Source organism: Poecilia reticulata, linkage group LG7 (assembly GCF_000633615.1).
Source record: "Poecilia reticulata strain Guanapo linkage group LG7, Guppy_female_1.0+MT, whole genome shotgun sequence".
Classification (NCBI taxonomy): domain Eukaryota; kingdom Metazoa; phylum Chordata; class Actinopteri; order Cyprinodontiformes; family Poeciliidae; genus Poecilia; species Poecilia reticulata.
In genome coordinates, this window is record NC_024337.1 from 12,816,949 (window position 1) to 12,829,620 (window position 12,672).

General features: G+C 42.1%; 1 protein-coding gene across 12 annotated transcripts in view; it reads left to right on the plus strand.

Moving 5' to 3' along the window:
* Positions 1–8,643, plus strand: part of svila (supervillin a) — a 46,694-nt gene extending 38,051 nt beyond the window's left edge. For 9 of the 12 annotated variants that reach the window (XM_008414674.2, XM_008414677.2, XM_008414681.2 and 6 more), the window contains 14 exons: positions 207–352; positions 475–650; positions 1,239–1,389; positions 1,484–1,763; positions 2,456–2,610; positions 2,743–2,848; positions 2,989–3,196; positions 3,318–3,451; positions 5,540–5,695; positions 5,848–5,991; positions 6,416–6,537; positions 6,611–6,766; positions 7,118–7,138; positions 7,824–8,643. In XM_008414674.2, the coding sequence (XP_008412896.1) occupies positions 207–352; positions 475–650; positions 1,239–1,389; positions 1,484–1,763; positions 2,456–2,610; positions 2,743–2,848; positions 2,989–3,196; positions 3,318–3,451; positions 5,540–5,695; positions 5,848–5,991; positions 6,416–6,537; positions 6,611–6,766; positions 7,118–7,138; positions 7,824–7,910 (2,042 nt within the window). In that variant the 3' untranslated portion in view covers positions 7,911–8,643. The remainder of the gene's footprint in view (positions 1–206; positions 353–474; positions 651–1,238; positions 1,390–1,483; positions 1,764–2,455; positions 2,611–2,742; positions 2,849–2,988; positions 3,197–3,317; positions 3,452–5,539; positions 5,696–5,847; positions 5,992–6,415; positions 6,538–6,610; positions 6,767–7,117; positions 7,139–7,823) is intronic. The other 3 variants (XM_008414676.2, XM_017305857.1, XM_008414675.2) reach the window with 2 other exon arrangements.
* The last annotated feature ends 4,029 nt before the right edge of the window (positions 8,644–12,672 follow it).

Genomic DNA, 12,672 nt, shown 5'->3' on the forward strand with positions numbered 1-12,672 from the left:
ATCAGCATATACAGGGAGACTGAGGTTTACTCTGTAACCACTGCCTGTCTTTACCGCTCTGCAAGCCAAGCTACAAGCTGCAGAAGTTGTCGGCCTGATTCCACATCTATTTTTCTGTGCAGCATGTACACATGTCAATCATTAACCAAACATAACATAGTTTGTCCAGAAGAACACCAGCTGAATCCCTCTGTTTGTTCTTGCAGCAGCAGGAACTCCAGATGAAGACGAGCTGTATGAAGCCGCCATCGTGGAGACAAACTGCATCTACCGCCTGATGGGTGACAAGCTCGTCCCAGACGACGACTTCTGGGCCAGGATGCCGCGCTGTACACTCCTCAACCACAAAGAGGTTAGATTACCTTTAGAATCAGAACAAATATAGTATTAATTCAGACTGGGTCTCAAGTGAGGTCCTACAGTTTGTGTCACAATCCAGACCTCATCCTGTCTGTTCTTCTGATTATTGGGCAGGTTTTGGTGTTTGACTTTGGTAGTGAGATGTATATCTGGCATGGGAAGGAAGTGACTCTGGCGCAGAGGAAGGTTGCTTTCCAGCTGGCCAAGCATCTCTGGAACGGCACCTTCGACTACACAAACTGTGACATAAACCCACTGGACCCAGGAGAGTGTAACCCACTCATCCCAAAGTACGGAAACACACTTTTAAGATTTTCAAATCTATACACCATTTCCCTGTATAACATTCACTGTTTCAAGGTGGTGTGCAAAATTGACTTTTTAGAGCTTTATATCACGATATCATGTTGTTCTGTCGTTAAACGCATACATGAAGTATTGCTTTGATCCATTAATGCATGTTTGACAGATCCTTGATGATCCTATGGCAACCATTTGAGGAGTTCAGCTGAGCTCCCGCCTACAGAGCAGAAAGTAGAATGCTTTAAATGAATTCAGGTCAAACTAAATCCAACTGAGAATCAGACGATCCAATATGAATGAGCTGAAGCTAATTTGAAAAGAATGAGCAAAAGTGACTCTAGATGTTCAAAGAGGGTGAAGATTTGATTCTGTAATTGGTTGGACGGATGTAATGACACACAGATAAGACGGGGTCTGATTCCACATCTATATGCTCTACTTCTTGTTTTTGGATCCAAATGTCCAATAAGACACATTAAAGTTTGTGGATGTGATGTAAAAAAACATGTCAGAAGTTTTAAAAAGCTTAATATTAATGACTAAAATCTGGGCCTTGTCATTACCTACGTATGTAGAAAAGGCCAGGGCCGACCCGACTGGGCAGTGTTTGGCCGCCTGACTCAACACAATGAGACCACGCTGTTCAAGGAGAAGTTTCAGGACTGGAGCGACTCCAGGAAGACTCCCAGTCCCACCACAACAAACGATGACATTGCGGACCACAAGGTATCGCGTTCAGAGCATTTGATGTTCTCCTGTTCGTCATCAGCAAGTCTGCATATGAACTCTGTCTTCTCACCTTTTCCTGCGTCTTTCCCAGGAACAGCCTGCTTCAGATCTCCCTCATGCTTTCAACGCGTCCTTGATGCTTCCCCTCCATCAAGCGGCGGTCTGCACTGTTTTGGACGGGTTCAACGTGGGGCGGGGCTACGGCCTGGTGGAGGCCGAGGAGTGGCGGAGCTACGAGATCAGCACTCTGGCAGTGGAGGTGTGGCACATCCTGGAGTTTGACTACAGCCGCTTGCCCCGCCAGAGCATCGGCCAGTTCCACGACGGCGACACCTATGTGGTCAAGTGGAAATACATGGTTAGCACTGCAGGTCAGTGCTGCCATCATGAATTAGAAACTATTTAAAGGGGCGGTGTTTTGTAAAATTGGCTTTTTTTAGCTTTACATTATGTTATGATGATTTTTCCTCATTAAAAATACCTGGAGTGCTGCCTTGGTTCTTTTATCCATGTTCCAGAAATCCTTTAATCTCCCATGGCAACCATTCAGCTGTGCAAAATGTTTATTTGAAGCTAGACGCAGCTTCGAGGACAAAGCTCTTCCTCTGAGCTGCAGTTTCCAAGCTTCCGCCTCACAGAGCAGCCTTTCCTTGTGGCTCTTCTACTGAGCTCCTTCAGACTAGCCAGCAGCAATTGGCAAACACCTGATGGAACTGTATATCTGCTGAGCTCATATGAGCTACTTCTTAGTGCAACCCCGGTAAAGATGTTGTTAAAGGGTTAATAGAGGAGCCATGTTGTGACGACTTCCTGAATGTGGAGTTTCAGAAAGAACTGGAGTTTCTTAGAGACAGAGGCCCAATTTCAAGGTTTTAAATTACAAAGTTAAATTTAAGTCATTTCATATATGTAGCATTTTTATAGCAACTGAAGGTAACAGTTACTTGACTGTGCTGTAAAATGTCTCTATGAACCTGGAGAACACATAACACTGCCCCTTTAAATCTGAACTCGTGCTCTAAATGTAAGATCTCAGATTAAACTGTTTCCTACACTTCATCAGTTGGGAAGAGACAGAATCCAGAGCAGCAGAAGACCGCCGGAGCTGGGAAGGAGAAGTGCTGCTACTTCTTCTGGCAGGGCCGCAACTCCACCGTCAACGAGAAGGGAACGTCGGCGCTCATGACGGTGGAGCTGGACGAAGAGCGGGGAGCGCAGGTCAGTGTCTCTTCTGGTGTGAAGCTAAAATGACCATGTCCACACAACGTTTCACTGTGTGCTCACAGTGAAACGTTGTGTGGACATGGTCATTTTAGCTTCACGCTAATGTTCACCTTGATTTTCCTCCAGGTTCAGGTCCTGCAGGGGAAGGAGCCGCCATGTTTCCTCCAGTGTTTCAAAGGGGGAATGATTGTCCACTCAGGGAAAAGAGAAGAGGAGGAGGAGAATTCACAAAGTAAGGCTTGTTTAATGATGTTGTCACCAGACATTTTAATTTTTCTAATATTACAAGCTCCGTTTTTTCTTTTATATTCTATCATGTAGTCAATATTTAACCGATTTGGTCTCAGAGCAGTGACTGTCTCCTTTTCGCAGATGACTGGCGTCTTTACTGCGTGCGGGGTGAGGTGGAGGTGGAAGGTCACCTGCTGGAGGTGGCCTGCCACTGCAGCAGTCTGCGCTCCAGAGTCTCCATGGTTCTGCTGGGTGTCAGCCAGGCCCTCATTTACTTGTGGCACGGCTGCAAATCCCAGACCCACACTCAGGAGGTGGCACGCGTCGCCGCCAACAGACTCAAAGAACAGTGAGTGGAAATTCTGCTTTCCTGAGGACATTTTTCCTGAGAAGTTGTTGTTGAAATATGAACAGGTCCTGTAGTGCAGCCTGCTATTTTTTTATTTTTTTGTGTGTGTGTTTTTGTGCAGTTGTCCTCTGGAAACGGGGCTGCACAGCAGCAGCAGAGTGACAATATGGGAATGTGAGGAAGAAGCGGAGCCGGCGGGGTTCTGGGAAGCCCTGGGCAGAAGGGACAGGAAGGCCTACGACTGCATGCTTCATGGTGAGTCAACAGGTCTGACTGGTGAAAAGAATCACATAATGGAACTGTGTTTGAGATATTACCATTAAAAGGCCATTAAGGTTGAATAAACCTAATAATGTGCTTTTTATCTAGATTTCTACTTGGAGCACTTTATTTACTTTACAAATGCATGTAAGCTACAGTTTGTACTGTTTCAATTAAAAGAAACATGTTTTCTCACCACGTCTTTGATTCATTTTGTCCAGCTGTTGACTTTAAGTCTGTGTCCATGTCCAACCAGAGCCAGGTATTGTGTAGTTGGTGCTTTTAATCAGTTTTCAGTTAAATTAATTCAATCCAACTCTAACAGTTACAAAATGTCACCAAAATCACTCTGTCCCTCTAAAATCTTTCAGAAAATCGCAAAAGTGTATTGAATTGTATCATTTGCTGAATATCGCAATATATCGTGAGCAGAATATCGTGTATCGTATCGTGAGATTATTTTATCACTACAGCCCTATCTCTGACTGTCTTGTCCACACAACCATGTTTAGGAGGCCCTGAGTATTTTATCCGATTAGGATTAGGTCAGGACTAAATCCTTCCAAAAATATACCTTTGCTTTCCTTTGCAAGGAAGCTAAAGATGGAAGTGGGGCCTTTGAAACAAGACAGACACCTGAAGTTTTGGGGGTTTTTTTTTGGCAGATTTGGCTGTTTGGAGTTGTTGTTGTTTTCATCTAATTTTCTCAAACATTAAGTTCCAGCTCAAGAAAAGTATCCCAGGTCATGGTGCTGCCAAAACCCTGCTTCACTGTGGTTATGGTTCTTTACCTGATCAGTTTACTGCTTATAACCAAAGGTTCAAACTAAGTTTCATCAGCTGCAGCGGCTGCACAATTATGGCATAATCCAGGAATACAGAAAAACTTAATCTTTTCCCATTTGTACCAGTGTAAGGTTCACCACATTTACATGATTTATTTTAATACAAACAGTGAAGCCAACAACCAAAGGCTGACCTGAATCCAGCTGCAGCATCTCATGGTGTTGCCGTCTACCGTGTTGGTCAGCAGGTGGAGCTATTGAGCTGTTTAGGTCCTCTTTGCTGCTCTGGTTACTAAGAAAGAACCTATAAATTAAACTGATGTTGGTCGGTCAGCTTTCAGCCTGGTTCTGTGGTAAAAAGTCTCTGTACTCATGAGGCTTCAGTTTAACTTAGGAGGCAACAAACTTTACAATCTAAAGAGCCACTTTGGCCCTCATTCCAGCTGAATAAGGCTCCAATTAAAGCCACAAATGTTACACAATGTTTTGAAAAAGGACCATTTCTAATCTACTGTAGTAAAGTATCATTTTGAAAGAGCCACCACTTTTTAAAAATGTATTTTTAGTCTTTAAAACACAGAAAAACAAAGAAAATCATCAGTCATTTGCCGAAGGAGGACAGACATATTTTCTTTTGCTGAAATCTACAACCTGAAGCAGCGATGTAAACATGGTGGCAGCATCAACACTTCACAAGTCAAGCTTTTGACCTTTTTAATGCCACCTTGAGTGAAATTTAGGACCGAATAAAACTAGAAATATTGAGGATGTCAGGAGATCCTGCATATGTCACACAATGAGACGATTTCAATATACAGTTTTTGATTATTAGACAAAAAATGATAGTGCTCTCTGCTTCAAAAGCTGTATTAAACCATCAAAAGAAAAACAGCAATCATGTGCTAAATGAGGATAGATATGTTTTATTTTGTGATGTGTTGATTTTTATGGACAATAAAGAAAAACACAAATCACATAGTTTCCAACTTGATGAATAAATAGATTGTCCTGCTGGTGCTTTTCGTGTCATTCTGTGGTGGGACCCTAATAGTGGAAGTTAAGAGGAGCCATGTTGTGATGACTTCCTGAAGGTGGAGTTTCAGAAACAGCAGGAGTTTCTCTAAGAGACAGAACCTCAATTTCAAGGCGTTATTACAAAGTCACATTTTTTTGAGTCATACTTGATGTATATGCCATTTTTGTAACCACTGAAGGTAACGGTTACTTGATTGTGCTGTGAAAAATTTTTATGTTTAAACAAAATACCTCCCCTTTACTCTGAACCTTTGCTGCTCAGATCCCGGCAGGTTTAACTTCACACCTCGTCTGTACCAGCTGAGCAGCAGCTCTGGAGAGTTTACAGCCGTGGAGTTTCTGTACCCAGCCAGAGACCCAGAGCAGGTCAACTCCATGCCGTTCCTTCAGGAGGATCTCTATGGAGCCTCACAGCCAGGTAAACGCAGCCCGGAGCTCTGGCTGCTCAAAGATTCTCATCTGTGGCGAGGGTTTCTGTCTACGTCTGACCGCTAGCTGGCAGCTAACTTTTCAAAGTAAAGCTCTCCAGTAACCTCGACTCGTCTGACCCTAAATGCATCTCTCGTTCAGCCCTGTTCCTGGTGGACAACCACCACGAGGTGTACCTGTGGCAGGGCTGGTGGCCCCAGGACAGCGAAAGCACCGGCTCGGCCCGAATCCGCTGGGACTCGGACAGGAAGAGCGCCATGGAGACGGTGCTGCAGTACTGCAGAGGTATTCACAGGAAGCTGCGTTTGCATTCCACATGTGCACAAAACCTTGTCGGTGTTCCACTAATGTTGAAAAAACACAATTTTGCAATTGCGTTTTTTCCATTACATCAGAAATGCGATTAAAATCACACAAGTTCTAAACAGTAAGTCATTGAAACACATGCCACACCATCCTCCTACCACTTCCTGTGGACGTCTTCGTCTTTTCCACCAGTAGCATCATCCTGTTGTTGGATTGCATTTCAGTGCAGCTGAAAAATCACCTCATCCAAGCACAAAAATGTTTTCTCAAACATCAGATTAAGCAAATAAATTTCCATCAAGCAAATTTATCTTTGTAAATTCATTTTGCACAATTTTATGGCCAATGAAAACACAGCTAGAGTGAGGAAGCGTTCTGAAACAGACGGCCTTTGTTTCCTCAGGAAAGAACGAGAAGAAACCTCCGAAAGGCTACCTGATCCACGCCGGTCTGGAGCCGCTCACCTTCACCAACATGTTCCCCTGCTGGGAGCACCGGGAGGACGTGTCCGAGATCACAGAGAGGGTGCGATGCTTCTCCACGGCCTCCACTGCGACATGCTTCACCTGTTCCTGAACCGCGTGTGTCCTGTTCTCAGGAGGCTGAGGTGTGTAACCAGATCATCCTGGTGGAAGATGTGTTGGCCCGCCTGTGTAAGACCACCTACCCGCTGGCAGAGGTCCTGGCCCGGCCGCTGCCCGAGGGCGTCGACCCGCTGCACCTGGAAGTCTACCTGACTGATGAAGACTTTGAGGTGAGAACCGGAATTCTGCTCCCAAATAGTTTCGTTTGTCAGATATTAGATGTAAAGCCTGACTCATCTTTAATGACTTCAAAACCAACAGAAGGGCTGGTTAAACTGAAAACGGACAGATTTTAGACACCAGACTGAAACATCTTAGTCCATACTGTAAATAACAAAGTCGTCTCTGGGTCTGTCACAAGAGCAAATTTTACTGGATGATAAATTGTCCCAGAAGATATGTAGATGAGTTTATTCTGTTATTTTAAAAAAGTCTTTCACCACCAAACAATGTCTGGAAATAAATACTGTCCACCTTATGCCTCTTTGAGCTCATTTGTTTCACTCATTCCACTTCTCCAGGGTGCAGGGGCTTATGGGAAGGTGAGTCCAGCTGGTGTTAGCATGGGAAAACAGACTGGCTCCATGTTAGCATTTCTATTTCCTAACATCCTGTTTTGTTATTTTTTATTATTATTACTATTAAACCATCAGTGAGTGCATACAAAACAAACATTACAGACTATAATGGGCATTGAGCTACAAAATGACAAATAACTTATTAGAGAAGATAATAAACAATAAAAATGAAGCATTAAAATGGACATATTTAGAACAAAGACAAAACACAGAACATAACCAAGTGGTGTCACAACAAACATGGGATTGCTTAACATATGTGGGTCAAGATACTTTATAAAAAAAAATTTAAAATGTTAAATTAATGAATTTTTTTATTCTCTAATATTCATTGTTTTGAAAGTGGGAAAGAGTGAGGGGGGGAAACAGATCAAAGAATAAATAAGTATATTAATAAAGTATAACTATAAAACATATATTTTTTTGTCTTATTAGTAGGTTCTCTTGTTTCCCCTCTACTTCCTAACATCTCTAACAGTGCGTTTCATTTGCATGCTGCTCACCAGCATTTGGACTGAATCTTGGAGCCATTTGCTCTTTTTTAATTTACCGGACAATAAAAAGGGTCGTTTGAGTTTGGACCCGCAGATGCATGACTTTGTGGACTCGACCTGTGAGTTGTGCCTGACCGCCGGTGTCTCTCCCACAGAGAGCCCTGGACATAAGCAGGGAGGAGTACGGCGCTCTGCCCGGGTGGAAGCAGGTCAACCTGAAGAAATGCAAAGGACTCTTCTGAAGGGTGACGTTCAGCCTTCTTTTTATTTTTTTTAATTTTTATTTTTTCATCGTCATTTCTACGCACACGCAGCAGACGCTCAGGAGCAGCTCCTCCCGAGCCGAAGCGTAACCGCGGCGATGCGGATGAAAGGTGCGTCAGCCTCTCACGCCGCTGATCTCCATCCTCTCTGTGCCCCGGTGGGTGTGATGAGGGAGCGGTGCTGGGATCTCTGTGTTAATAGTGCTCCTTTATAATGACACTGTTAATGATTGTACATATGTAGCATATGGAAAGCAGCCTGGGTCCTTCCACTGGCAGCCTTACAGCCATCTGTTGGAGTGGAGGCAGGTCTGTCAGCCTGTTGGACACATTCCACTTCAGACTCTGCTAGATATGGATGTTTGTGCATTACAAAAATATATTTATATTAAAACCACAGAGAAATTATAAAAAATAAAAATTAACTTTAGATATCAAAATAAAAACTAAAATGTACATTATTGCAGCAAATCTTTGTGTCATCTGTGTGTAAGTTAAGGTGACCTTCTACTAACCAGATGAAGCGGCTTTGAACGCAGCGTTTTTATCCCGCAGAACATGAGCTTTGATTCCAGGAGGCAGCCTGACTGTGACTTCAGTGGATAGTGCCTTGCTCCTTGTACAGTTTCTACACATCCTGTTCTGGGTTTTCAACACTGTTTGTGATGAGAACCATCCAATAGAGAAATAAAGAGATGAAGTTTGATATCAATGCAGTCTGTGTTGTGTCTTATTAAGTATAAAGTACTTCCACCCAGTCAGGTGGTGGTGTGGCCAAAGGTTTTTTTTTTTGTTTGGGTTTGATTGCACTTTTTAATTGTTTTTGAGCCACAAACTCATAGATCTATTATAGTTTGAGTATTTTTCTGTTGATTGTCAATGACTAATTTTCCAAATTTAGTTTTTCAGAATGTTATGGTCTGATTAAACCATAATTAATGGTATAATTAAATTCAACTGATTTAGGTTTCTTTGATATGGACAGAGACGTTAACGTAGACAAACTGAATAAAACTGTAATCCCATGCTGTATCATAATGCTCCTATGCTTTTCATAATGCTAAAAAATCATTTTAAAAAAGGATGGGGTTTTTAATATAGGAAAATAACAATAATCTCAGTTATGGGGAAGATATCTGATGAGACGGTTGTCTTAAAAGACGATGTTTTTAAAGACAACTGTGGCCCCACAATTCTTGCTTTGATTTAAGATTCAAGAGAACTCAAAGCTCCTGGAATGGATGACTAGAACTTTACCCTCATCTTAGGCGACAAAATCTCCTTCCATCCTTTGATTCTGTCCAGAATCGATGTGAGATGCCAGATTTAAATTTGGCAACTCAATTGAAATCTGTTTTGATAAACGGCCTACAACTTTCAAGTCGGTGGAATTAATATTGAAACAACCTTTCAAAACTTGAAGTAAGAAGTCATGTTGCTCATCTTGCAAAGTCCAACAATGGTTTTCTCTGACGGGGTCTACAGGCTCAGTCTTCCCCTCCACTTGCTCATTTTAAACCAGCTGTAGATTGTTTCACTTTATCACAGCAATATCAAATTAGAGTTTCCATACTTTGAAATCGATCTGTTTCCGGTGCTTCTGACTGCTCACAGCCCTCGTACAGTGAGCAGCACAAAGCAGAAACATGGCGACGGCTGCTCAGCAGAGCCAGCTGACGCCTGACAATTACTGCTGAGCCTTTGTCTCCTCCTTGTGGTTATGATTATAACTACACCAGCTTACTTGGGTAATTCACTGTCAACAAGTAAGCTCCTCTGAGGACTGCTGCTCCCCTCACAAAGGCCGCTGCATTTCATGGAATACAAAAGGATTTAGCTGAATGATTAGAAAGCTGAAAGATCTGTGGCAACTTTAGAAATTGGAATAATCCACACCTCAAGGGGGAGAATCAATTGTGCACTTCACACTAATCTGGTCTTCATGGAACAGGATGAAAACAATTGCATGGAGTCTCGTTTGTAGTTTGTGACAATTCATACAGAGGACGCTCCAAACATCTGGAAGGAGATGGTTTGCTGGATAACCAAAACTGTACGTCACTGTAAACAAGTGGACTCGAACCACGTTCCTCAAGGAACGTCCTGCAACTTTTAGATATGTCCCATGTTCTAAAGAAATGAAGCTGCTTCACCAGCATGCAGTAAAGCTCTGTAGAGTTCTGCTAATTAGCCAATATTGGAGCCAGGTGTGCTGAAACAGACATGAGTTGATATGCCTTAAGCATATCGTCTCTAAGGTAAAACATGGTGGTGGCTGTATCATGTTATGGAGATGTTTCTTCAACATGGCCTTGGAATTGAGTCGGAGTTGATGGAAAGATGGATGGAACTAAATACAGAATAATCCTGGAAGATAATCTGTTAAACGAGACTGGTGTGACGAGTCCATCTGGTGTGAAAATGATGTCAAGAGCCTTATTAGATGTACCTAAACTGAAATATTAAGTATCTGACAATTTTTTTTATATTTTCAAAGCTTAATTAAACCTCTATGTGATTATCAGAACATAAGTTGTTTATTTTGTATCATAGTCCTCTCATCAAACCTTCACCACTAAACAGGAAGTTGGTGTAACTCCCAGAGTAGGGTCCGATTTCACCCAGTTTTTAGTATAGACTGTAACTGTCAGATTTTTATTTTAAAGATGGCAAGCAGCGCCACCAAGTGGTCAACCAAACCTGGAAGTGAGTAACCCCCCAGGGGGCAGTCTTCAGTCGCAGCATTCCAGACCGCTGCCAAGCTGCGAATGTGGATCCAATCCACATGCAGGTTCCCAGAGACTGAAGTGTGGAAACACGCTGCCGGTTAAAGTGCGTGTGCATTAATGCTGGTGGTTGACGTTTATTGCTCAGGACATCAGCTGCATGGATTCAGTGAAACGCTCTGATACCTACATGAACTCACAGGTGAAAGCTCCAATCTGCTGTCCAAGACCTCAAACTTCCCTGCCCAAGTTTCCAGGCTGCACTCCAACAGCTTGCACTGAATGCTCTCAGATGTTCTCAGCATCGGCCCCTGGCCCATCTGGAAGACCAAGCACAATTACAGGGGAATTTCATGCAATCATAGAAGAACAATATACACACCCAGCCTGTCCACCTAGAGGAGGAAGAAGTTGTGCCTCAACCAAACATGTCGGCTCAAAGCTGCATTGTTCTCAGTTCTTTAAGCACCCGGCCTGCTCACTCTGTGCATATAGAAGTTGTTGGAGTCTAATTGTTCTGTTTCACATGCCTCCTCTGAACTCTACTGGCCCGCTGGAGGAGACTCATGTGGCAACATGGCATCAATCCACCCACCATCACCTCCTCCAATCTCTTCTGCGTCTCCAAGGCAAAGGTGGGAAGTACACTATACGTTTTGTACACTCTGCTAGGTTTGTGTGTGGCCTTGTATTTGTTTCATTGTAAGGTTGATTTTCTTAATACATACCATGTTTTGGGGCCCAAACCCTGGTTCCCATGAGAAGTGTCATTTTTAGGTCAGGTTTAATGTTGGGTACGTCCTGGCAGTGGTTGGTTTTATGGTTAGCCTGTAGAAATGAATGCAACTCGATGCAAAGACCTTGTAAGGGTAGAGAAACACGTTTGTGTGTCTGACTCTAAGCTCAGTTTCTTTGCCGACCTCCAACAAGCTTTTCTTTTTACGCATACAATCTCTTTATAGTACAAAGAAACAAAGCAAAACACGGTAAGACACACTATACAGTTATTGTAAAAAATACGAGTAAGTCTACATTAATTAACTTAAATGCTTTCATGGATGATACAGTCAAAGCCTCATTAAAGAAAAACAAAGACAACTCGTAAAGGCTTCACAAAACCTAAAACTAGGGACTGAAAACTAACCATACGAGCCGTTTGAAGCACCTAATGCAACAGTAATCTAAAGCAGTACCACACAGCATTGTACAAACTAAAGCATTGTACAATGAGATTGTGACTATATAGTGACAATCTGAAGTATTTAGCTAAATGTTTAAAACTAGCTAAACATTTAACTAGTTTGGTGTAACACTGGTTAACATAGCCCTCACTAAATATAAGCCTTTTCATAAAAATAGCTATAAAATGGATAAATATGCAATAAATAAGAGACTAAATAGGTCTTAGCATTCAAAATATAATTTTTCTTTACAAACATTAGGAATGTTGTATTTCACGTTATATTTTATTTAGTTTAAAAAACGTCTAAAAATGGTTAAGCGTGAGTAAAATCTCTTATTCTGAAGGGTCATATTGGTGTGTAGCCTGTGACTAGCTCCAGCCAACCAGGTTATGTTCTCTGTCGCTAGAAGCAGAAGAAAACAAAGAAACAACTAACAGTTGTACTGTGAAAGAGGAAAAAGAAAATAAATCGACGACCAGAGTCTACCTGTCTAAGTCTTTTTTTCCATTTTTATTGGAAGAGTTTTTCATTTTTTGAAACCTGACTGCCGTTCGGGACGCGGTTATCTTACAGAACTGGACTTAGTGAGATAAAAAGTGTACTTCCTGTGAAGAATGTTATTTGTAAGACATTTTTATTTAATTGAAACGGAAAGTTAAAGCTGCACACTTATGTTCTATGTTAAAAAAATATGGACACAACCAATGAAGTTTGGGATGAAGCATGTCCAATATAGCATACCCAACACTAGGTTCAAATTTCAAAATGGGTGTTAAATAAAATATTCTGAAAGAAATGAGGAAACTATTTTGCATTTAATTTTGTGTTAAA